The sequence below is a fragment of the Aphanomyces invadans genome, assembly GCF_000520115.1.
Source record: "Aphanomyces invadans strain NJM9701 unplaced genomic scaffold supercont1.63, whole genome shotgun sequence".
In the NCBI taxonomy this organism is placed as follows: Eukaryota; Oomycota; class Saprolegniomycetes; order Saprolegniales; family Verrucalvaceae; genus Aphanomyces; species Aphanomyces invadans.
In genome coordinates, this window is record NW_008580208.1 from 72,772 (window position 1) to 92,003 (window position 19,232).

The 19,232-nt window shown below is 55.0% G+C and overlaps 8 protein-coding genes across 9 annotated transcripts; 5 read left to right on the forward strand and 3 right to left on the reverse strand.

The window, feature by feature from the left end:
* Positions 1 to 316: 316 nt before the first annotated feature.
* Positions 317 to 1,806, reverse strand: H310_14210 (hypothetical protein). The gene is made up of 3 exons (XM_008882019.1): positions 880 to 1,806; positions 772 to 836; positions 317 to 727 (listed from the first exon to the last, which is right to left on the reverse strand). The coding sequence occupies exons 1-3, from the start codon at positions 1,700 to 1,702 to the stop codon at positions 500 to 502; spliced, it is 1,116 nt and encodes a 371-aa protein (XP_008880241.1). The 5' UTR covers positions 1,703 to 1,806; the 3' UTR covers positions 317 to 499.
* A 1,317-nt stretch (positions 1,807 to 3,123) lies between these two features.
* Positions 3,124 to 5,949, forward strand: H310_14211 (hypothetical protein). The gene is made up of 10 exons (XM_008882020.1): positions 3,124 to 3,365; positions 3,418 to 3,775; positions 3,819 to 4,308; positions 4,358 to 4,454; positions 4,513 to 4,570; positions 4,618 to 4,869; positions 4,985 to 5,063; positions 5,140 to 5,265; positions 5,327 to 5,425; positions 5,496 to 5,949. The coding sequence occupies exons 1-10, from the start codon at positions 3,178 to 3,180 to the stop codon at positions 5,864 to 5,866; spliced, it is 2,118 nt and encodes a 705-aa protein (XP_008880242.1). The 5' UTR covers positions 3,124 to 3,177; the 3' UTR covers positions 5,867 to 5,949.
* A 678-nt stretch (positions 5,950 to 6,627) lies between these two features.
* On the forward strand, positions 6,628 to 7,794 carry H310_14212 (hypothetical protein). Its single transcript, XM_008882021.1, has one exon. It carries the CDS (start codon positions 6,689 to 6,691, stop codon positions 7,697 to 7,699), a length of 1,011 nt encoding a protein of 336 aa, XP_008880243.1. The 5' UTR covers positions 6,628 to 6,688; the 3' UTR covers positions 7,700 to 7,794.
* A 321-nt stretch (positions 7,795 to 8,115) lies between these two features.
* On the reverse strand, positions 8,116 to 10,038 carry H310_14213 (hypothetical protein). Its single transcript, XM_008882022.1, has 10 exons — positions 9,806 to 10,038; positions 9,695 to 9,759; positions 9,615 to 9,632; positions 9,405 to 9,554; positions 9,315 to 9,350; positions 9,019 to 9,252; positions 8,826 to 8,885; positions 8,666 to 8,759; positions 8,481 to 8,609; positions 8,116 to 8,407 (listed from the first exon to the last, which is right to left on the reverse strand). The coding sequence occupies exons 1-10, from the start codon at positions 10,014 to 10,016 to the stop codon at positions 8,346 to 8,348; spliced, it is 1,059 nt and encodes a 352-aa protein (XP_008880244.1). The 5' UTR covers positions 10,017 to 10,038; the 3' UTR covers positions 8,116 to 8,345.
* A 457-nt stretch (positions 10,039 to 10,495) lies between these two features.
* On the forward strand, positions 10,496 to 13,099 carry H310_14214. 2 transcript variants are annotated; one of them, XM_008882023.1, is made up of 5 exons: positions 10,496 to 11,482; positions 11,593 to 11,984; positions 12,033 to 12,330; positions 12,380 to 12,454; positions 12,665 to 13,099. In XM_008882023.1, the coding sequence occupies exons 1-5, from the start codon at positions 10,505 to 10,507 to the stop codon at positions 12,932 to 12,934; spliced, it is 2,013 nt and encodes a 670-aa protein (XP_008880245.1). In that variant the 5' UTR covers positions 10,496 to 10,504; the 3' UTR covers positions 12,935 to 13,099. The 2 variants fall into 2 exon arrangements, with proteins under 2 accessions (XP_008880245.1, XP_008880246.1); XM_008882024.1 differs by having other exon boundaries at positions 12,380 to 13,099.
* Positions 13,100 to 13,822: 723 nt separating this feature from the next.
* Positions 13,823 to 15,318, forward strand: H310_14215 (hypothetical protein). Its single transcript, XM_008882025.1, has 4 exons — positions 13,823 to 14,182; positions 14,233 to 14,521; positions 14,580 to 14,884; positions 15,067 to 15,318. The coding sequence occupies exons 1-4, from the start codon at positions 13,842 to 13,844 to the stop codon at positions 15,266 to 15,268; spliced, it is 1,137 nt and encodes a 378-aa protein (XP_008880247.1). The 5' UTR covers positions 13,823 to 13,841; the 3' UTR covers positions 15,269 to 15,318.
* A 447-nt stretch (positions 15,319 to 15,765) lies between these two features.
* H310_14216 (hypothetical protein) lies at positions 15,766 to 16,595 on the reverse strand (the record flags this gene model as incomplete). Its single annotated transcript, XM_008882026.1, has 1 exon — positions 15,766 to 16,595. The coding sequence occupies one exon, from the start codon at positions 16,593 to 16,595 to the stop codon at positions 15,822 to 15,824; it is 774 nt and encodes a 257-aa protein (XP_008880248.1). The 3' UTR covers positions 15,766 to 15,821.
* A 975-nt stretch (positions 16,596 to 17,570) lies between these two features.
* H310_14217 (hypothetical protein) lies at positions 17,571 to 19,157 on the forward strand. Its single transcript, XM_008882027.1, has 8 exons — positions 17,571 to 17,694; positions 17,832 to 17,899; positions 17,964 to 18,030; positions 18,082 to 18,168; positions 18,221 to 18,591; positions 18,642 to 18,771; positions 18,830 to 18,900; positions 18,948 to 19,157. The coding sequence occupies exons 1-8, from the start codon at positions 17,599 to 17,601 to the stop codon at positions 19,090 to 19,092; spliced, it is 1,035 nt and encodes a 344-aa protein (XP_008880249.1). The 5' UTR covers positions 17,571 to 17,598; the 3' UTR covers positions 19,093 to 19,157.
* Positions 19,158 to 19,232: the final 75 nt, after the last annotated feature.

Below are 19,232 nucleotides of genomic sequence, written 5' to 3' on the forward strand. Positions count from 1 at the left end.
TAGCCTGAACGCCAAATTCACTTTTCCATTTGCACTTGAGCCACCAGTAGACCTTCCCGTCTACAGCAACCATGCCCCCTTACCTTACGTGATGCGCCTGGCAAAGCTTCTTCGACGTTTTGACGTCCGAGGGTGAATGGGCGTGACATGGCTCGTTCCATGGCTTGAGCACTCGGTCGATTCCACACCTGACGTGTTGTGCGCGTGCTCGTGACTTTGCTGTGCCTGAGGCCAGACACATCATTAAACTACCTGGCTAGGTCGACGTGTGGTTGCGTGCCAAACCAGTCGGGACTCTAACCTCGCGAACAAGCCGTGGCACCACCTTCGAACCGTGTTTCCGTTTTAGCCAGACTCAAGCAGCAGCAACAACAACTACACTATCGTTTTCGTGATGCAGGACACGCGTCTTTGCGCTTGGCTCGCATCGTTGCAGTCGTTCATGCACGCATGACGTGGCGCTCCTCTGAGCGCACCCAACACACACGACTGCATCACATTATCGGACTGGCGGGCAAAATGTGACTTGGTAGATGGCATCGGTGGACACACACCCATGATTCTTGCCGTCGTCTTTGGGGAAATGGTACGCGTCGGGGCATGCGTCGGCATAGCACGTCAGGGGCACGCAAATCGAGTGGAGCGGGGTGACCGCCATCGCCACGTTGAACCCGACTTTCCCCGTCTGGTTTTTGCACATCGCCAAGCTCAGCATGTCCCCCGTGCACTACAAAAACCCGTCGGTCGTGCACACGCCCATCCCAAACATACCCCCGGCGGAATGATACTGATGTCGTAGAACGTGCCCATCGCGGACTGGACCGTGATTTCAAACACTACAACACGCCGTGAGCCGACGCGACCCCAATGCACTTACACGTGGCTTGGTCGTGTCCGGCGTGGGGAGTGTGCAAGTAAGCACCGTCGCGGTTGTTTGGACACCCGTACGACCCGACTGGCACTTGGCAAAACGACCAGTTGCGCGAATCGTCGCGGTACTTTTGATAGAGATGGAGTGGAAACGAGCACTTGTTGACAAAGTAGAACCGGTACTTGGACCATCGGACGTTGGTGCCATCGCCACGGCCCCAACCATAAACATCTTCGTCGACGCCGACGGGAGTCTCGGCAGGGTTGTTTGGCAACGACGCATTCGCGGGTGTTTGTGTGTTGTCGATCGCATCGGGCATTCCACGAGGTGCGGCCGTCGCGTTGACCATATCGCCCAAGCTTGCGTTGCTGCTGTCGCCTTTGGACACCAAGAGGACCGTGGCGACCACGCCAAACAACAGGACCGATCCGAGGAGAATGAGCGGTGTCTTGCGCCTCCGCCGTCGTCGCGACGATGAAAATGCGTCGTTCTCTGGGATCTGGTGCAACCGCTGCAAACGACGCCGATCGTTCTGGTCTTTTTCGTGTTGGCTGGCTTCGGTCGGGGTATGGGCAAAGCAAAAGAAGCTACTGACGGACGACTTGCGCGCCGATGGTTTGCGAGACGGCGGTTGAGCTGGCGGCGAGAACACCCACGCTCCACCGTGGCATCCGTCGTGAGTCGGCGTTGCAGCCGGCAAATCTTCCACGCTGCTCTGGGGCGATGTCGTTGCGATCGATGGAACACTGGGTGTGGCCGAAGGGGCCGCGAGGGGTGGCAACTGCGACACGGGAATGACTGGCTCGAGACTAGTGTCGTCGAGAGCGTCATGGATAGGTTGCGGTACCGTCAAACTCATGAGCGGCGGTGACCGGCGTGGGAGAGTTGGGCCAGCCAAAGTGGCTATGCTTGTCAGTGTGTGCGGCGCAACATCCGATCGCCCCCCCCAAGTGCAAGGACAGTGAGTAATCGAACACTTCCAAGTGGGAGAGTGTGTATGTTGTTTGATCTTGCTTTTTGTATAGAATACAGAGGAGAGCTCATTCGAATTGTGCTGGGCCGTGAATAAACAGTTTTTATTCAATCATCTTGACATTTATAAGGAAATGTATTAAAAATAGATGATACGTTGAAAGTCTTTGATTTGCAAAAAATGCAGTTCGAAAGTTCGAAGGGATGGGTTGTGCCGACCGTGGCGTATCTTGGTGGAATTCACGCGATGGCCCCACGGAATTGCCAGCGATGCCACGGAGATGTGACAGCCACCAGCAGACCGCGATGGACCCAGACCAGCCAAGTATGTGGTTGAAGAGAGAGCGCAGACACGAGTAATATCTCGACCATGGCCAAGAGAGAGCACATGACTTATCGCTGATGCGCTCGTTTGAAATATGGAACGAGGTGGACACAACTGCCAGGCACTTGAAACTCATCCCACCCGAATGCCTATACATGGAAGCGACGACGAAAGCTTCCTCTTGCATATCGAACTCAGCTAGTTGCAAGGCGTGTTGCAAGTACATTGATTAGGCAAACAAACGCATTGCCATATGCCGCTTGACTTGTAGGCTCGGTTCGTTCGATCATACTCCCCACACGTCGCTTTATTCACACGGACTGATTCCATTGTATCGGTTTGTTGCAGCACTTCATGACGAAATGCCCCAAGGCCTCGAATTTGCAGACGTGCAGGACATTGGCTAGGCGCATAGAAGATCTGTGCTACGTGTACGCTGTGGCACTGCAGGTTATCACTAAGGAGACGCTTGGTCTGCCCGGGCGAGCCAACCATCGTTGGACTGCGAAACTCCATGAACCACGTGACCAGGTCCTTGCAAGGCCTTTCTTTCTCGCATTGATTTGTGAGACACGTTTATGCATATATTTAGGACAATTCACAGGTATCAACGCTTAGAGCACACTGTGAGATTGTATGAAAAATCATGCAATATAGTCATATATGGAGCTGACCATGTGGACAGGTGGTCACTTGAAAACACCTTTTACATACATCAAGTCAAAGTCGTCGTGGTGAGGTACGAAGGCGACGGTGGCGGCATCGGCGCCCCAGGTAAACAAAGCATGCTGCGGCACGAGTAGCAACGTGTTGGAAATTTAACATCCAGCCGAAGGTTTTCAAACGCAGAGACCGCGAATACACACGGCAACTCGATCGATCCCTATACAATCAACGATTGTGCCACGGACAGCATGGCATACTTGGGGCAGTTACGATTTGAAACGGCGTGTGTGGTATACAAGTAACGGCAGCAAGTGCTCGCTTCAGCTTGCGCAGTACCTCCGCCATGGGCCACAAGAGCTACGTGAACCCCACGCTGGACGACGACGACGTCGGCAACGGGCATCGTCCCGTGCGCCGCAAGGGCAGCGACATGCCCGAGGACCAGATGAATGAACGGTCCCCGTTGACGGGCCATCACGATCGAAAGAAGGATCGTCCGTTGCCATGGGCCAAGGATCCAACATTTCGGCGGTAGGCTCGACTCAACTTTGACACGAGCGCCACATCACATGATACTAAGTAGAGCTCTGATGGCGGTCGTGATGGGCATGACAGTGCTGTTACTTGTGTTCGGCGTCATTCAGAGCCACGACGACAAGAGTTTAACGACAACGCCACCGGAACAACTCGATGTCATGGACGGAATCCCGGATGCCAAGGAAGACGGGACAGCCGAGCGTGGTGGTGCCTTGCCCCTGATTGGCACCCCGTTCCTTCCAGCCGACGTCGACCCCGCACTGTCGTTGACGCAGTTGCTGGCATTGTGGAAGCTGCCAGAAGATGCCGTCACGTTGATGACTTATCGCGAGTGGGTCGAATTGCACGAGTACTTGACTGCAGCTGCTGCTCGATTTGAAGCCGTGCACGGCAGCGTTCTGGAGGTAACCTCCAATTCTCACTCAGCGAGTGACACAACGTCTGCAGAATGCCCATCCAAGTGATCGTCTGGACCAGTCCAACCTGCCCATAAACAACGCAGCGACCAACCTGGCTTTGTTTCATCGCATCCTCGGTGAAATTCGTGTCAAGCTCGACGACATGCAAGCGCATGTGGCCACGAACGAAGCATCCGGTGCGCACGCTGCAACCGACAGCGCTCTGAGCGTCCTGGACAGTGCGGTTCCCCTTGCTCAAACGCCAATGTCTGCTATACCGATGACGTCAACCACTGCGGTACCCCCAACAACAACGATTGCCACACCGCAACCGACGACAAGTGCCCCCACCACCACGACAAGTGCCTCCATCACCACGACAAGTGCCACCATCACCACGACAAGTGCCCCCATTGCGACAACCCCTCCTGCTACACCCACGACCAGCATTTCCCCTGCAACACGGGCACCAATTACGCTACCAATGGCACCCTCGTCCGAGCCAGCTCCAACTGACGCCCCTCCTGCTGCTGTCCTCGGTACACCCTCGCAACAACCGTGGCAATCGAGTCATTTGCACTGGCGCAGGCTACCAAAAGGGCCTCTCGCTGTGGCTACAAGCGGATCAAGGAGTCGAGTTCGCAGGTCCTTGTCCGCCAGACAGCTCCCAATGCTATGTCAAGCAGTACGATCTCCAGTCCGACCGTCCTCATCATGGTTGACTGTCGCGGTGTTTCTTGTAGATGGAAGAATTCGGCTGGGGCGGCGTCGTTTTACCCAGCCAATTTAGCAAACCCGACGGTATGGTCGTGTGCAAAGGGTTTCGTTGACATCGCGCGACTTGGCAGACGTTCCCCGTGTGGCTGCCGCGAATCCGCAACGGCCTCCCGACGCTGCATTTGACGTGTCCTATGGTGTACTCGAACGGCGTCCTGCTGCGCGATGGCATGACTCTGTTCTTTGTCCTGTCACCTGCCCACCTAACGGACGACCCGAATGACGCCAAGCTCCAAAAGTTTTTTGGCCATGCTCCGTACGGCCAACTGCGATTCCAAGCGCGGAAAGCAGCATATTTCGGACCATCCGCTGTCGTCGCCGAGGTAATGGCAAAACATTCCTCAACGGATGCATGTGCATGCCGTGGCGAGTATCGAGTCGAACGATCGATCGAGTTTCGATGGCGTAACATCTTGCGACGAGCTAAGTGGAGTCCAGGACAACGACGGCATCGCCCAAGGCGAGTTTGCTGTGGTCGCGTACCGGTTGGACAAGGGCGTGTCGATTCAAGTCAACGGTACGTCCAGCCATGCGTGGAAACATGAGCACGGCATCTCCGTTGGCCTCCGCGCAGACCTCAAAGCTATCGCTAGGCCAAGGGTTTCGTGCGGAGTCTCCAGTCCAAGCTGGCGGAGCCAAGACCGGACTCCCGATATCGGCCACGGAAGCGACAACTTTGGGCAATGTCAAGTCGTTGTGTGATGCCAATGCGTTCCATGGTATCGCGCGCCGCGACCCGTCCGATGGTCCCAGCACTCTCTGAGCCTTGGTGCACGATAGGCCGAGTTGCCGAAGTGCTCGTGTTTGACACTGTCCTTCCCAACGATGCCCTCGAGGCAGTGCACTCGTATTTGCACCAAAAGTGGGCCATTCCCAGAGGTACATGGCCGCCGCCTGATGGGATTCGCTTGCATGTCAAGGCGAGGGGGGGGGCTCATGTGGTCCGTAGGCGTGCCCCGAGTCGCTCCACCCGATCAAGGCATGCACACGATGTCAGACGACCCTGTGTCACCCGTGTCCGTCGATGAGAGTCACCCTGACACTCCAAAGGAGGAAAGTACCCCACAGGACGAATCCTCGTCTCTGCCGCCGCCAGCTCGAAAGAGCGGTGGAGGTCGTGAATCGTTCAACCGAGACGACGTGTTCAAGTGGCAGCCGTCGTCGGATGCGGATCCAGCCCAAGTCGCGCTGTGGAAGGAAGCGGTGGCCGAGAAAATCCGCAGCGTGGAGCGCTTTCAGTTTGGTGGCAAGATCCTTCATGACTTCATCGACTCGCTCAAGACAGAGCTCAACGATCTGCGCGACAACATGTTTGGCTAACGGACGTCCCCATATAACGAAATGTCTCTGTGGTTACAATTGAGCGAAACCACCAATTTTACTCGAAATTGCGATAAATCGCGTAAAAGGCGTGAACTATTTGGGTAAAGTGGTGGCTGGCTGTTCACCCCGTACGATGACATGCAGATCAAACGTGACTTGAATTCAGTATAGTCGTTGGACTTGTCGATATCGAGGACGGACGACATGGGCCGATCCAGGTCCAAAGGTGGATGCGCACAGCCCACAGGTGCCTTGACGGGGATGCGCCCTTATGCGCGTATGCACAGTCGGTTCTGCGAGACAGGGGTAGATGCCATCACCGTCGGTGCAATCCTTGCACCGTAACACAGACGCGTCAGGATTTGGGCGTTTGTAGGTGCGGTCATGGATCGCCAACGGATGGAAGTGCCTCGGTGTCAGGATGCAGAGCACGGGCGATCCATGGTTGCGTGTTGGCGCGCCTTTTGCAAACATGGCGTTTTGGCTGTAGCTTGGAATGGGGGCGGGCCGACGAGCATTGCCGTGTGGTCCCTGCCACAGTTTGAGCGAGCTAAGCCCTGTACACTCCATGGCTTGCGTACAAGGATACCCGCCACAGTGTCGTGGTTAGCCTCCCTTGGAGCCATCTGAATCCCGCACGCATCGACGTCGAGCGAGACTGGCGTGGTCAGGATTGCACCTGGGAGCAAATCACTACGATAAGAAAATTCCTCGATCAATTCGCATGTGGGACTTCCCCCCCTGTAGGAGACCAGATTTCTCGGCCTACATCATTGCTTTTTCCGCGGCGAGACATACCGCTGATTCCATCGTTCCTGGATGGCATCCTCGTACTCCCCCAATGGCATGACCGAGGTCATCGTCACCGGGCGCAACTCGTTGAATGGTCGGGCCACCTCGTCCACATCGACGTCGTCGTCGACAACTCACTACCTGCGCCGAGCACGCAATTCCCACTCTGGAGTGGGCCACGACGTCGGGATCGTATCCACTGCTGGTTTCACCTACGACAGCATCCTTGTCATGGACAAGGTTGTTGTGAGCCACGGCACGGTGTACTACCTCTTGCATGTGGCGTCGCAAGCGTACCCACTCGAGTCGTACACAATTCGGCGCAGGTACAACGACTTCAAAACGTTCCACGCCGCTCTATCTCGACACATGACCCCCGAGCCATTCTCGCTCTTCAAGAATGGCCAGAACTCGACCCACTCACCGGCCAACTCGATTGACGAAGACCGTGCGTTTTCGTTTTCGCCGTCGTCGCATGGGCCGTGGCAATATCTTCCCACCGACCTCGCCTCGATCGACAAGGATGCGGCAGCGACAGAGACAGCTGCTTCTTCGTCTGTCGCTCCAGACGTGGACGACGACGGTGTTGTGTACTTGCCGCACATGCCTCACGGCGGACTTTTGACCATCATGACGTCCAAGGAATCGCTTGTCCGCAGCCGCATCGCACAATTCAATCGCATCCTGCAAGCCGCGCTCGACCACGCATCGCTCGCTGTGGCGGATGCATTGAAAAACTTCATCAAGGAAGCGCCCGGTGGACACGGGAGTCGCCCCGGTTCGTTTGTCGACCCGACGTCGCTGCCCTTGACGTCTGGTCCTCGCCGAAGCACCACGGCGTCTCCTCCGACGTCGTCACAGTACGTGTCGTTGCGCGATTATGTCGTTCCCGAGCTGTGCGTGAAACTCGAGCGCGAAGCTCGGCGGCGGACCGCGTCCACGAGTCGCTCGCGTGCGACAACAGACGACCTCTTGTTTATCAGCCGAGACAGCACCGCATCCACGACGTCTGGAACAACGCCCGCGTGTGTTGCATAGCGAATCGCTTTCACTAACTTAGATATATATATATTTGGTCGAGGCCATGCGCGATGCTGTCCCGACCATCCTGGTTCCACAGTCGGTGGGTGCAGCCAAGCAGGCTGGATGAACCACGTCGCACAATCGACGGAGCTCCTTTTCAATGCTGCGCATCCCCAACATGGCTCTCGACCCCCATGGTTCGCGCCCTCGACCACCGTCCCATCGTTGGTGCATCCCACATACAGCCCCGCCCTGGCTGCTCGCACGCCTTTGGATCCGCCTCCCATCCCCAGTCGTATTCGCAGTCGACGTGGCAGTGTGCCCCCTCTGCTCCTATCGTCCATGTTGCTGCCTTGTGTCACGACGATTTCGTTGCGAATTCTCGTTCGAGGTGCCGACTTCCGACAGAAAACCCGCCGTCAAACCGCCCGCGCCACGTTTTTAAAACCCCATGTGTTTGCATCCTGCTAATGGGCGGACGTGTTTCTGGTTTGGATTGCATGAACGGCTTTCAAAGGACGGGACACGTCCATGAACGACCGAGCCATGCCATCCTTCCGCTACGACCTCGACACGAGCATGGCCAGCGGGGCCCCCACATAGAGATGCTTGGTAGCGCTCAGACCGCCAAGCTTCTTGCGATCCATGCAGTTGCTACTTGTTAGTACAACACGGTATTTGGTGTAGCATGGCGCTCCAACGGGCGGTACGTAGGCTCTTTGCCTAGACATTCCCGCTCGTTACATGGTCTCGAGGATGCCTCCACAGGCTAGAAGAACGCCACGACTAGACGTACCGACGCGCCACAAATACGAATCCACTGCCATGATCGTGGCACCGGATATGCCACGATCCTCGCGCAATGCCGTGAGAAGTCGGTCGCACGCAACAACGGCCCCCGCTCGCAACTCGATTTCTTCCTCGCCTTCCGTTCATTCAATGTGAGAATGGGCGAGTCCGACGGATTGATGTGGTGCTTACTGCCAAGGACGAGGGGTTGGCCGTCGGCGATCGACGCGGCCAGCGCTGGCGCGTACTCGAGGATCCCTACTGCGTGCAGCACACACGGCAAGACCTACGTGCACACCGATCCACGAGGTCATTCGTGTCCCCGCGTAGACATGGCTCGAGCAACTCGTACATTGTCACTGCAGGCTGTGAGCAACTCGATGTCGAGAAAGTTGAATCGCGGGTCTGTGGTCTACCGTGCACACGATTGTCATCGCCATGGCACCTTCATGAACAGCTCGCGTCGAATCTTGCAACTGCCCTTGCTGCGCGCATCATGCAGATAGTTTCCGCAACATGCCAGCGAAAAGGCCGATCTAACGTACCCCAAAGCGGCGATACAAGTTGGAGGCCAGCAACTGTGCTTTCTTCAGAATCAAGACATCCCCGTGAACGTCGCGAAACGCTGGAAACGTTGTGGCCAGCGCATCCACAAGCGTCGCTGCTGATGGTGCCACAGCTGCATTCTCGGCAGTCCCAGCATTCAGATGAGCCAGAACGAAGGCGCCAATGTCGTCATAGCCGCGTTCGAGACAGAGCGACCCCGTTTCTGTCAGCGCCTGTACAATCATCAGGGATTGCTCGTGATGACTTGGAGATGGACCATTTGAAGGTGATCTACCTGATGAATGCTTTCTGCAAGTGGCTTCAATGGGCCCTGCATTACACCAATGAGTCGGAACGGGTGAGAGACCTAGAGAGATGGACATACGGGCTTCGAGATGTAAATTCCAGGACTCAATTGCTCATCGCGTTCGAGCGGCAATGAAAAGTAGTTGGCGACCGAGTCTAGCGACAGCCCACGCAACGTCTTGGCATCGAGCTGAGAACTCGAGATGTACATGCCAATTACGCCAAACATCTAGTAAGGCGAGGGTCAGTCAGCGTGTCCAAGGTTCACGTGTCGTGGCAGTGGCATCACCATAGTTTCGTGCGCGCCCTACGAGCTAGCATAAGTCCTTCGTCGGTGACGATTGCAGCTCTTCACCAAACAATGCGTACCCGGTCGCAGTACTGATGCAAAGGTTTGCGGTAGCCGCTGCCAAAGTTGAGAAGGTCCACGAGTGCTGAACAAACACGCGTGTTACGTCTGAGCTGATGAGGCCGACGTACCAAGGAAATTCACTTCCTCCTCGATCGACTTGAACGACAACGGATATCGAATCGGCTCTCCGAGTTGGTCAAACTGTTCGCGATCAAGCCCTGCCACGAATTCAGAGATCTTGTCGCCGTTGATCGACACGTGCTTGGCGCGTTCGCGCATGTACGTCGCACAGCTCTCCCGCACGTTCTCGGGCGTGTACAGCGTTGAATTGGTCCCCATGACCGTTGTCCCAGTGGCGAATATGGATTCCTGCAAGTTCATGTCAAGTCCTCTATACCCCTATACTCTCGTATTACTAATAATTTTCTAAAATCGATTAGAAATATGCATTTGTGCAGTAGACGTGTACCTGCCCACATCCCGTTGAATTCAAGCCGTGATGTGAAGTCGAATGACTCTGCCCATCATATGCGTCCGCAACGGCAGTTCAGCCAAGCTGGTAAAATAATGTTTTTCAGCCAGCTATGCCAAACGGACCAGGAAGGAGAAGCTCGTGTGCTCGTCGCATTCACACTTGAGTGCTTATAAACGGTCAACCGAGAGAACTTGATCTCATTTTACACGAGACCAAGAATGCCCAGGTTATATGTGGCCAAGGGAAAACTCTTCGGAGCGGCTGTGATTGGTTCATTGGGCTGACAGGGTATCATTTGATTGGCTGATTCATCCACCACAAGAAGACCTTTATTTGCGAAATCCAGGCGTCGATGGCAGACCGGGACAGTTTGGTGGCGGCTGTGGCACGCCAAGGCGCGGCAGTGCGTGAGCTCAAGAAGAACGGTGGGGCCGCCGCGGACATCACAGCGGCCGTGGTCGAGTTGAATGCGTTGAAGGCCCAGTTGAACGCGTTGGCCGAACCCGTCGGGATCGTGGTCAACAAGAAAGCACTCGAGGATCTATTGTTGCGCAAGATGTTTGTCGTCCCGTCGTTTGAAATATACGGTGGTGTCGGTGGCTTCTACGACTTCGGCCCCCCCGGTGCTGCGGTCAAAACCAACTTGCTCAACTTGTGGCGTCGCCACTTCCTCTTGGAAGACGACGTGCTCGAAATCGAGTGCACCAACATCATGCCGGAAGTCGTGCTCAAGACGTCCGGCCACGTCGACCGCTTCACTGATTTGATGGTCAAGTGCACCAAATCTGGAGAATGCTACCGCGCGGACAAGCTCGTCGAGGATTTCATCGAGAACCTCCTCGCCAAGAATGCATCCGCGCTGACGTCAGAGGAGCAGGAAAAGCACCGACTCGTCGCGACCAAGGCCGAGAGTTTGACGCCCGACGAGATGCACGCCGTGATCCAAGAGTACGGCATCGTGTCGCCCGGCCATGGCGCGGTCTTGTCGGCGCCGGTTCCGTTCAACCTCATGTTCCAGTGCCACATTGGCCCCGAAGGGCACAACGTGGGGTATTTGCGCCCGGAAACCGCACAAGGAATTTTCCTCAACTTTCGCCGGCTGCTCGAGTACAACGCGGGAAAAATCCCCTTTGGTTGCGCGCAAATTGGGAATGCTTTCCGGAATGAAATCGCCCCTCGCGGCGGGCTCATCCGCGTCCGCGAGTTCCAACAGGCCGAAATTGAATGGTTTGTCCACCCCGAAGACAAGTCGCACGCAAAGTTTAGCCAGGTGGCGTCGCAGCGCTTGACGTTGTTTCCCAAGGCAAACCAGTTGACGACGGGCAAGACGGTACGTGTCTCTCGTCGGGATATTCTTTGTTTTCACGTTTGTTTTGGTCGGGAACCTTCCCTCGTTTCCCCGTAAATTGTTCCCAACACGTAACACGAGGGGATGAATAGGTCGTCTTGACTGTGCGTGAAGCCGTCGACCAAAAGCTGATTGCGAACGAGTCGCTTGCGTACTATTTGGCCCGCACGGCGTCGTTTGTGGCGCAGTTGGGCATTGACATGGACCGCGTGCGCTTCCGCCAGCACTTGGACACGGAAATGGCGCATTATGCGTGCGATTGCTGGGACTTGGAAATCCAATTGAGCACGGGATGGGTCGAATGCGCCGGCCACGCCGATCGATCGTGCTACGACTTGCAAGTGCACGCCGCCAAGTCCAAGGTTGAAATGGTCGGTACGCTCAAGTACGACGCGCCCCGTGCCGTCGACGTCGTCGACATCAAGGTTAACAAAGGCAAGGTCGGCAAGGCCTTCAAGAGCGACATGGTGCTTGTGAACAAAGCGTACGTTTACCGCCTCGTAGACATTGGCATGGACTGGGTGATGCGTAGATTGGAAGCTCTCCGTGTAGACGACGCCGCGGCACTTGCGTTCGAAGCCACTCTGGCTGAAGCCGGCACGGCCGACCTTCACGTCGACGGGAAATCGTTCACGTTTGCCCGTGACATGTGGAGTGCGGCCAAGGTGACCAAGATGGTATCTGAAGAAAAGTTTGTCCCGAGCGTGATTGAGCCATCGTTTGGGGTCGGTCGCATCCTCACGGCGGTCTTTGAACACACGTTCTACGCTCGCGAAGGCGATGAAAAGCGAGGTGTGATGGCGTTCCCTGCAGTTATTGCCCCCATCAAGGTACGATCGCACTAGTGGACCAGGTCGTCGGTGACGTGGTGGATCATAGGTGGCGGTGCTGCCTCTGAGCAACGCCAAGGAATTCAACCCGGTCGTTCAGGACTTGGAGAGAAAACTGCGCGCGGTATGTCGCTCTCTCAGTGTGTGTGCTGCTATGTGGAAACGAGGCGGCCTTGTTTTCGTGTGACGGAATTAGTCCACGTTTGGTTTGGCTGCGTGTCAACGACTTTGCTCAAGGACAATGCTTGTGTGGGGAGTGTATTCATGTCGAGAAGCGACGAACGGGCTTCATGACTGACCTTGAACGAAGTGCTGACCACGGGTGGTTGTGCAGGCGGGCATCCAAGCCAAGAGCGACACGTCGGGGGTCGCCATTGGCCGCAAGTACGCGCGTGCCGACGAACTCGGTATCCCGCTTGGTGTGACGATCGATTTCGAAACGCTCCAGGATCATGCCGTGACGGTACGAGAGCGCGACTCGTGCGCCCAGATCCGAGTGCCTCTCGCGGACGTGGTGAACCACTTGCGATCGGTGGTCGAAGGTCACGCGACGTGGGAGACTCTGACGGCGACGTACCCTGTTTTGGAAGGCAAGAAAGAATAAGAACCGATTGATCTTCCAACACGACTGTGCACGTCCATCGAAGGAGTTCTCGTGCCTTCGTTTGATGTCGTCGTCGTCTTCGCCATGCTCGATGCCGCGTCGACGAGATCGAGTCCTTCAGGGACGCTAAATAGTGTATGCACTGTAATTACTGTTCTTTCGCCATGCAACGAAGGGATTCTCGTGGCTGCAACCGGAAAATGCCATTTTGGGCTGAATAATGCTATTTCAGGCAAAATGCCATTTTCATAATGACTGGGAAAAGTTGGCGAAATAGTTCAAGTGGCATTTACACGACCCAAATAGGCATGTACTTCACACCGGATCCTGGATATATTTGTACGTGCAAGCACCATTTTTAGGCAACGTCGAAGTACGCAGTGGTTCTTGGATGCGCCGCATGGAGAGCTGTCAAAGAGGCATGCCATACCTCGACCATGACGGGCAAAGGGTGGGTTGACGACCTCCTCCATGGAATCCCACGGTGCTTTCGAAACCTTCTACGCAAGCTACCAAGCACGTTTGGTCTGCTGCATTGGTATACAGTACTACAGTAGTCCCCCAAGGTTTGCGAACTGGTATAAATTAATACCTTGCTCAACTTAATCAATAACTGCATCCAATGGTCTCTTAAAATGAATTCTTGTTTGTTCTTTGTTTCTTTAATTGCCTTCAGAAACGTATATTCTTGAAGTGTTGCAAAACTTGGGGGATCACTGTAGTACTTGATATACGGGTGTTCATTTTTCGCTCTGTGGGTTTTTGGACATTATGACGTTTTCAAAATTAACTTCAATTTTGCATCGTCGTATACGAGTATGGAATATTCCTGCATGTTGCCAGACGGGCCGCTATAAAGGACAATCTTCCGGATAACACCGGAAAGCAGTCCTTTTCCCTCTGATGCATGATGACCTGGCCGAAGTACGGGAGTGATGGAAACTCTGGCCATGTCTCCCCGAGGCATGTCACGGAAATGTTGCGTCCAGCATCACCAAACGATGTGGGTGAAGGGCATCCCATCTCCGTCCGAGCCAATGACGCGCTGCTGCACCTTCCAGCTTCGGTGCATCACCAACACCATTCTCGACGTCTTCGACTCCTCAGTTTCGTTGCAGTCGGAGTCTGTGCAGCCGTGGCACTTGCGTGCATCCTCTTCTTTCCTCGATTGTCAACTGTCGCAGCCGAGTTATCCGACAAAAACAAGGATGGAAGCTCGTGTTCCCTCGACAAGGTTGGATTCCATGGGTACGTTCATCGCGGGACGCAGTTGTCAAGTCCTGACACTTCCGTGATAGAACGACCCCTGCAGGCACGCCATTCTACTTTGCAAGGGCGGCTGTTCCGTCTTCATCCGCCAGTAGCTCGTCCTTTCCATTGCTGGTGCATTTCTCCCACTCCGATCCACCACCTGAGCTCCTTTCTTGTACTGGAACAATCGATGCCTCCACACTGAGCCGAAATCCTCGAGCGTTGAACCGAGACGCACACGTGTTGTATCTTCGACAAGACGCTTCGTCAAGCTACGACATGCATGCATTCCTCACAAATACCCTCCGTACGGCGAACGTGACCGCGAAACGAGAAGTTCGTCGCATAGTCGTCGGTGCAGCGACCTCTGAAAGTTTTCGGTCGCTGTGTGTAGATTATCATTCTTGGTGACGATTCGAGTGTATTCTACGTGGCATTTCAAGTCCACACAGCCAACTTTCGCGTCGCTCAGCTAGCCTCGACAAAGTCAACGTTTCTGAATGTGGCCGGGGTGGCCTTTTCCCCTCCTGCATCCACCCTGTGGCCGTCGAAGAGGTCGTCGACAAAGGCGGCACTGGGGCGGCTCCTGGATGCTGGTGTTCGCGTCGTCATCTCCGTGCAGATGGACAACGAAACGACCGCCAACACCACCAGTGGCCACTATTACACGTCGATGGTTTGGTCCCGGTCCATTTCATGGTAGGTCGACCCACCTCCGCGGGCCATCGCTTGCGACAGAACTTGTGCATCTCCGCGGTTTGGAGCATGGTCTTCCTGTTTATTTTACTGGAATCTTGTCCGCCTCGTATTGAAGGAGTGTGACGTCGAGTGCAGCTTCCCGCACGGCACGCGCATGTCATGCGTTGATGAGTCGGTTGTAGGGATGGCGAGGCAGGTTTTGCCAAATTGACACCCGCCAACGACACGTCCGTCGTGGCAACATTGGATGCAGGCGACGGGGTGTTTCGCCTCCGCCAGAATCGAAACTTCGCTGTGGCATATCAACTGCCGCGACCGATGAATCCCCACACGTTACTCGACTTGGTTCGACAACCGCACGCACGACTTGTCCATGATGCATAACGTCAACGAAAATCTTGTATCGCACCACGTTGTTGCGATGGGGCTGCTGCAAAGCAAACGTTTGTCGCTCTCACCTAGTGGAATGTGGCGAAGGGGCGATCCATGCCGCCGCGCAAATGCACATACTTCCACACGCGACACACGAAATTTGGCGCATCTTCAGGCAACACTTCGCTTGGACGTCCGGCTTTCGTGTGAACAGTGCCAGGCACCGCATGGAACAACCTTCCAGCGATATGGGCTCCCTTGTAGCCACGACAGTGCTCAAGCAGACAAACAGCATGAACGCCCAGGCCAAGCACCTCCTCACCGCGCCGACCCTCGTTCCTCAACGACTGGATTCAGCTCCTCTTGCTCGCTGGACGCCTCACCACGTGGCCGACAACAAGTGGCCTGATGTAAGGAGCAAGCTTAGTCCAAAGTCAGGTCATTGTGCGATTGTCGACGGACAACGAGGAGCCTTCGATCTTTTTATCGATCGAAGACGTCACAGGACATGGGTGGGTCGTCAAGCACATCATAAGTTAGCGTCTTTTAGTGCCGAACGACATGGCTAAAAGGTGTATTCGCCGTGGGTTTCGAACGAGTCTGTTTTGGCCGCCAATGTTGGTAGGACTTGCGGTTTCGGAGGGGTTCGACTGCCGCAGGGTCGGCCCGCTCCTTCGTCGCGGCGATGGGGAGGCGGCGCCATGATAAAGTTGTCAGCAATGTGCTGCTGCTTCGATGACGCCGACACGTTGCTGTGGCGACTCCCACCGCTGGCTTGGCTATACCGCCCGTCGTCGTTGTCGGGCGACGAGTATCCGTCCTCGGACATGTCGGACGGGCGATAATGCGGCTTGGACGCGTAGCTCGAGCGGGAACCGCATGTATGTTGATGTTGTTGTGGTGGGAGCTTTTGCATATGAGTAGACCGGCCAGCCCCACCTGTGGTGTTGGCGCGAAATACCTCAAGGAGGGCGTCGACCCAGTCGTTCATTTCGTGCTCAGTGCTTGCAGCAACCAGGAGACGGCGGTCTGGAGTGTTGATTGCAATGCGCCAGATTGTGGACGCAGACCCTCCTGTCTTCATCGAGTCTGCGGGCATGATCTCGAGCGTATCTTCGCCGCACATTTTGAGATTGATGTCGCCCTTGAGCTCGCCATCTTGCACAGTGAAGTACCGAAGCGCATATTGGGTCAGCTCAAAGTACCGCGGCTTCCAGTTCCTCCGCTTCAGCAGGCCTCCACCAGAGCCCTTTTTGAACAGCACGCCCGACTTGACGATCACTTCGCCCTGTTTGTTGCGGCGTTCCATCGACACTTTATGACTGACGGGGGTTTTCATGACCAGCTGCTCCATTTGATTGGCTGCTTTTGGATGTAGTTGTCTTTGATTCGTCGAAAGCATGGAATGTTTTGATTTTTGTCCAATCACCGCTTCGAATTGTGGCCACGCACAACACCACCGCGAACGTGGGTGGTGTGCGTGCCACTACTAATCCATGGGTTCAATCAAAGGCGCACCAAGCCGACCCGCGGCATGGATTGCTACACCAAACTTGGCGTCGCACAGCCTTGTTTGGATCGAAACACGTTTGTTCATGCAGAGACAACGCGAAACACACGTCTCACGATTCCAACATAAAACGATCCGTGAAAACATTCCATCATGACGCCGGTCCAAATCAAGCCACAACGGGGCGGCATCGTACCCAGGTGCGTCCGCAATGCTGCAGCGCCTCGTACACCACAGCACGCCGTGACCAGAGACCGTCGACGTCGAAGGGGGCCATGCATCGTGGGCACCATACCCTGCAGAATAGCAACATCAGTCCAGGTTAGATTGTCGGGTGTGGACATTTCGCATTTTTTCCACATATCTCATTTACGATAGGTGCACGTCACATCGAGAAGTTTGATCGATATATATATATCGGACGACAGCGACAGAATTGGTCAAAATAGTGAACCGGGAGCAGCACTCCACCTATCAATATTTCTATGCTTTTATGGCAATTCTATTGAAAACCAATTGAGTTATAGAGGTTTTGAGTATATGTTTGTGGTACAGTGAATCCATGAACACTCCATAAATCAATAAAATTGTACGTAGAGCATGATACCCACCATGCGAAACCGAGTGGCCCTACAATGTTGTGTTTTTCGACAGATTCAAGTCAGAAATATTCATTTGGACAGGTATATGGCGGACGTTGGTCTTGTACATTGTATGCAGATCGTGTAACGCTTCGATGATACATATTCATTCTCAAAGGTTTCTACCGGCGGTTCCACAATGCGATCTTGGGTGCAGTGTCGAATTTTGACAAGGTCCAGGCGTCAACACGATGGCAGTCCAGGGACCCGTGGGTGCAACGAACGGCGATGAAAGTTCCTTGGCGATGCTTCCCGACCGCGTCTCAGTCGACTTTAATGCGCCCAAGGTATGTGTGTGCGATGCGTGCGCGACTCGTGACATCCGAACGTGAGGATGTCTTGTCCGGGTTTGTGTCATTGCTACACTCGAATGTGTCATCATCGTCGTTCCCATTGGCATGCAGTGATCGACTTCTTACACTAGACTGTCGAGATTGGCGAGAGACCAGCAGATAAACAACAAACCGGCGGGGATGTGGACGTCGTGAACGGGTACATGCACGACACGCAAGCTGGTCGAATTCTTATCGATCGACCTCATTCTCGTTACACGTAGAACCTTCCGCGATGCCGTGACTATCTATGACGATGAAAAGCAAGCGATCCTGTCGTTCCTAACCTACGTACGCATGTCAAATCGTGCACGATCGGTCATGGTCGCAACTCTGACATAGATTCACGACAAGCCGCATGATGTGGCAGCGTGGTCATTGGAGACGTCGTCGCGACGGCGAAGGCAAGCTGCGTCATCCGCACGAAAGGTTACACGTCTCCTTCTTTGATCCCTTGACGCACGACCACGTTTGTTCTTAGAATTGCCGCCCGCCCACATTTCATCCGCATCCCAACTCCATGTCTCCAGTGTCGCCGACGACCTCGTCGTCGGCACCAAGTTTGCTTGACGGGCTCTACGGCCACAAACGCAAATTGGGCGTGGAGAACCTCCACGACTCGGACAGCAGCAGCAACGATGGCCACACCTCCCTCTCGCACACGAAAAGGTTGAAAATGGAGCGATCTCCGTCGACTTGTTGCATTTGCCACAACGACAGCCCTCACGTGTCGCCCACCACCACGATCGACTTCCACGACATGATTGCATGCAACAATAAGTTGTGTCGAGACCCGACAAACTGGTATCATTCTTCGTGCGTGGGACTGCTCGCCCCACCGGACACGACTTGGTACATTGCGGCCACCGTCGATATCTGGACACGGTTCACGTTGTGCCTAGGCACTGTCCGAACTGCACACGTGATACCAAGGGTGACATCCTCCCCGAGAACTTGTTTCGCAAGCCAGCGCTGAGCATCACCTACGGCGACATGATCGCGGCAGCGCTTCGCGCGACTGCGTGTGGCGAAGTACGTTGGTCGAATCGCTGAACGGCACTCGTGCGCATGGATCACGCAAGATGTCTAGGGCACATTCAAAGAAATTTGCGAGTTCATCGAGCGTCGATATGAGAGCCAACTGAACTGGAAGCTTGAGAGGTATCCACACGTTGGTTGCAACTCGCGGGTGCTGACAGGTCCTGTAGCGATCAGCGCAAGTCGCCCGTGTGGAAGTCATCCGTTCGCAAGATTCTGTTTTCCAACAACCGGTTCGCCCGCCACCCATCGTTGAAAGGCGTGTTTTGTCTCGTGGTCCAACCACCGGCAACGCCGTCCCCATTACCAGCGTGAAGTCGTTCCCGGGCCGTTGAGTCCGTAACTAGTGTATTTTATAGTTTTTCCGTCTAGATGTGCCGAGCAGAGTGTTCTCGGCTAGCCAAACTGTGCCTACCCTTGGTGGTGTCATGCCCTTCGACCACAAGTCAAAGGCC

Coding starts and splice junctions, on each gene's coding strand:
- H310_14210 (XM_008882019.1), bottom strand. CDS start 1,702: ATGACGCTCTCGACGACACTAGTCTCGAGCCAGTCATTCCCGTGTCGC. Junction 837..879: donor GCCGGACACGACCAAGCCAC/GTGTAAGTGCAT, acceptor GGCGTGTTGTAG/TGTTTGAAATCACGGTCCAG. Junction 728..771: donor TCAGTATCATTCCGCCGGGG/GTATGTTTGGGA, acceptor GGGTTTTTGTAG/TGCACGGGGGACATGCTGAG.
- H310_14212 (XM_008882021.1), top strand. CDS start 6,689: ATGGCATCCTCGTACTCCCCCAATGGCATGACCGAGGTCATCGTCACC.
- H310_14213 (XM_008882022.1), bottom strand. CDS start 10,016: ATGGGGACCAATTCAACGCTGTACACGCCCGAGAACGTGCGGGAGAGC. Junction 9,760..9,805: donor GGAGGAAGTGAATTTCCTTG/GTACGTCGGCCT, acceptor GTGTTTGTTCAG/CACTCGTGGACCTTCTCAAC. Junction 8,760..8,825: donor TCACAGCCTGCAGTGACAAT/GTACGAGTTGCT, acceptor GTGTGCACGTAG/GTCTTGCCGTGTGTGCTGCA.
- H310_14217 (XM_008882027.1), top strand. CDS start 17,599: ATGGCAGTCCAGGGACCCGTGGGTGCAACGAACGGCGATGAAAGTTCC. Junction 17,900..17,963: donor GATGTGGACGTCGTGAACGG/GTACATGCACGA, acceptor CGTTACACGTAG/AACCTTCCGCGATGCCGTGA. Junction 18,169..18,220: donor CTGCGTCATCCGCACGAAAG/GTTACACGTCTC, acceptor GTTTGTTCTTAG/AATTGCCGCCCGCCCACATT.
- H310_14214 (XM_008882023.1), top strand. CDS start 10,505: ATGGCAGACCGGGACAGTTTGGTGGCGGCTGTGGCACGCCAAGGCGCG. Junction 11,483..11,592: donor AGTTGACGACGGGCAAGACG/GTACGTGTCTCT, acceptor GGGGATGAATAG/GTCGTCTTGACTGTGCGTGA. Junction 12,455..12,664: donor TGGAGAGAAAACTGCGCGCG/GTATGTCGCTCT, acceptor GTGGTTGTGCAG/GCGGGCATCCAAGCCAAGAG.
- H310_14215 (XM_008882025.1), top strand. CDS start 13,842: ATGATGACCTGGCCGAAGTACGGGAGTGATGGAAACTCTGGCCATGTC. Junction 14,183..14,232: donor GACAAGGTTGGATTCCATGG/GTACGTTCATCG, acceptor CTTCCGTGATAG/AACGACCCCTGCAGGCACGC. Junction 14,885..15,066: donor TGGTCCCGGTCCATTTCATG/GTAGGTCGACCC, acceptor AGTCGGTTGTAG/GGATGGCGAGGCAGGTTTTG.
- H310_14211 (XM_008882020.1), top strand. CDS start 3,178: ATGGGCCACAAGAGCTACGTGAACCCCACGCTGGACGACGACGACGTC. Junction 4,455..4,512: donor TCCCAATGCTATGTCAAGCA/GTACGATCTCCA, acceptor TGTTTCTTGTAG/ATGGAAGAATTCGGCTGGGG. Junction 5,266..5,326: donor TGATGCCAATGCGTTCCATG/GTATCGCGCGCC, acceptor GGTGCACGATAG/GCCGAGTTGCCGAAGTGCTC.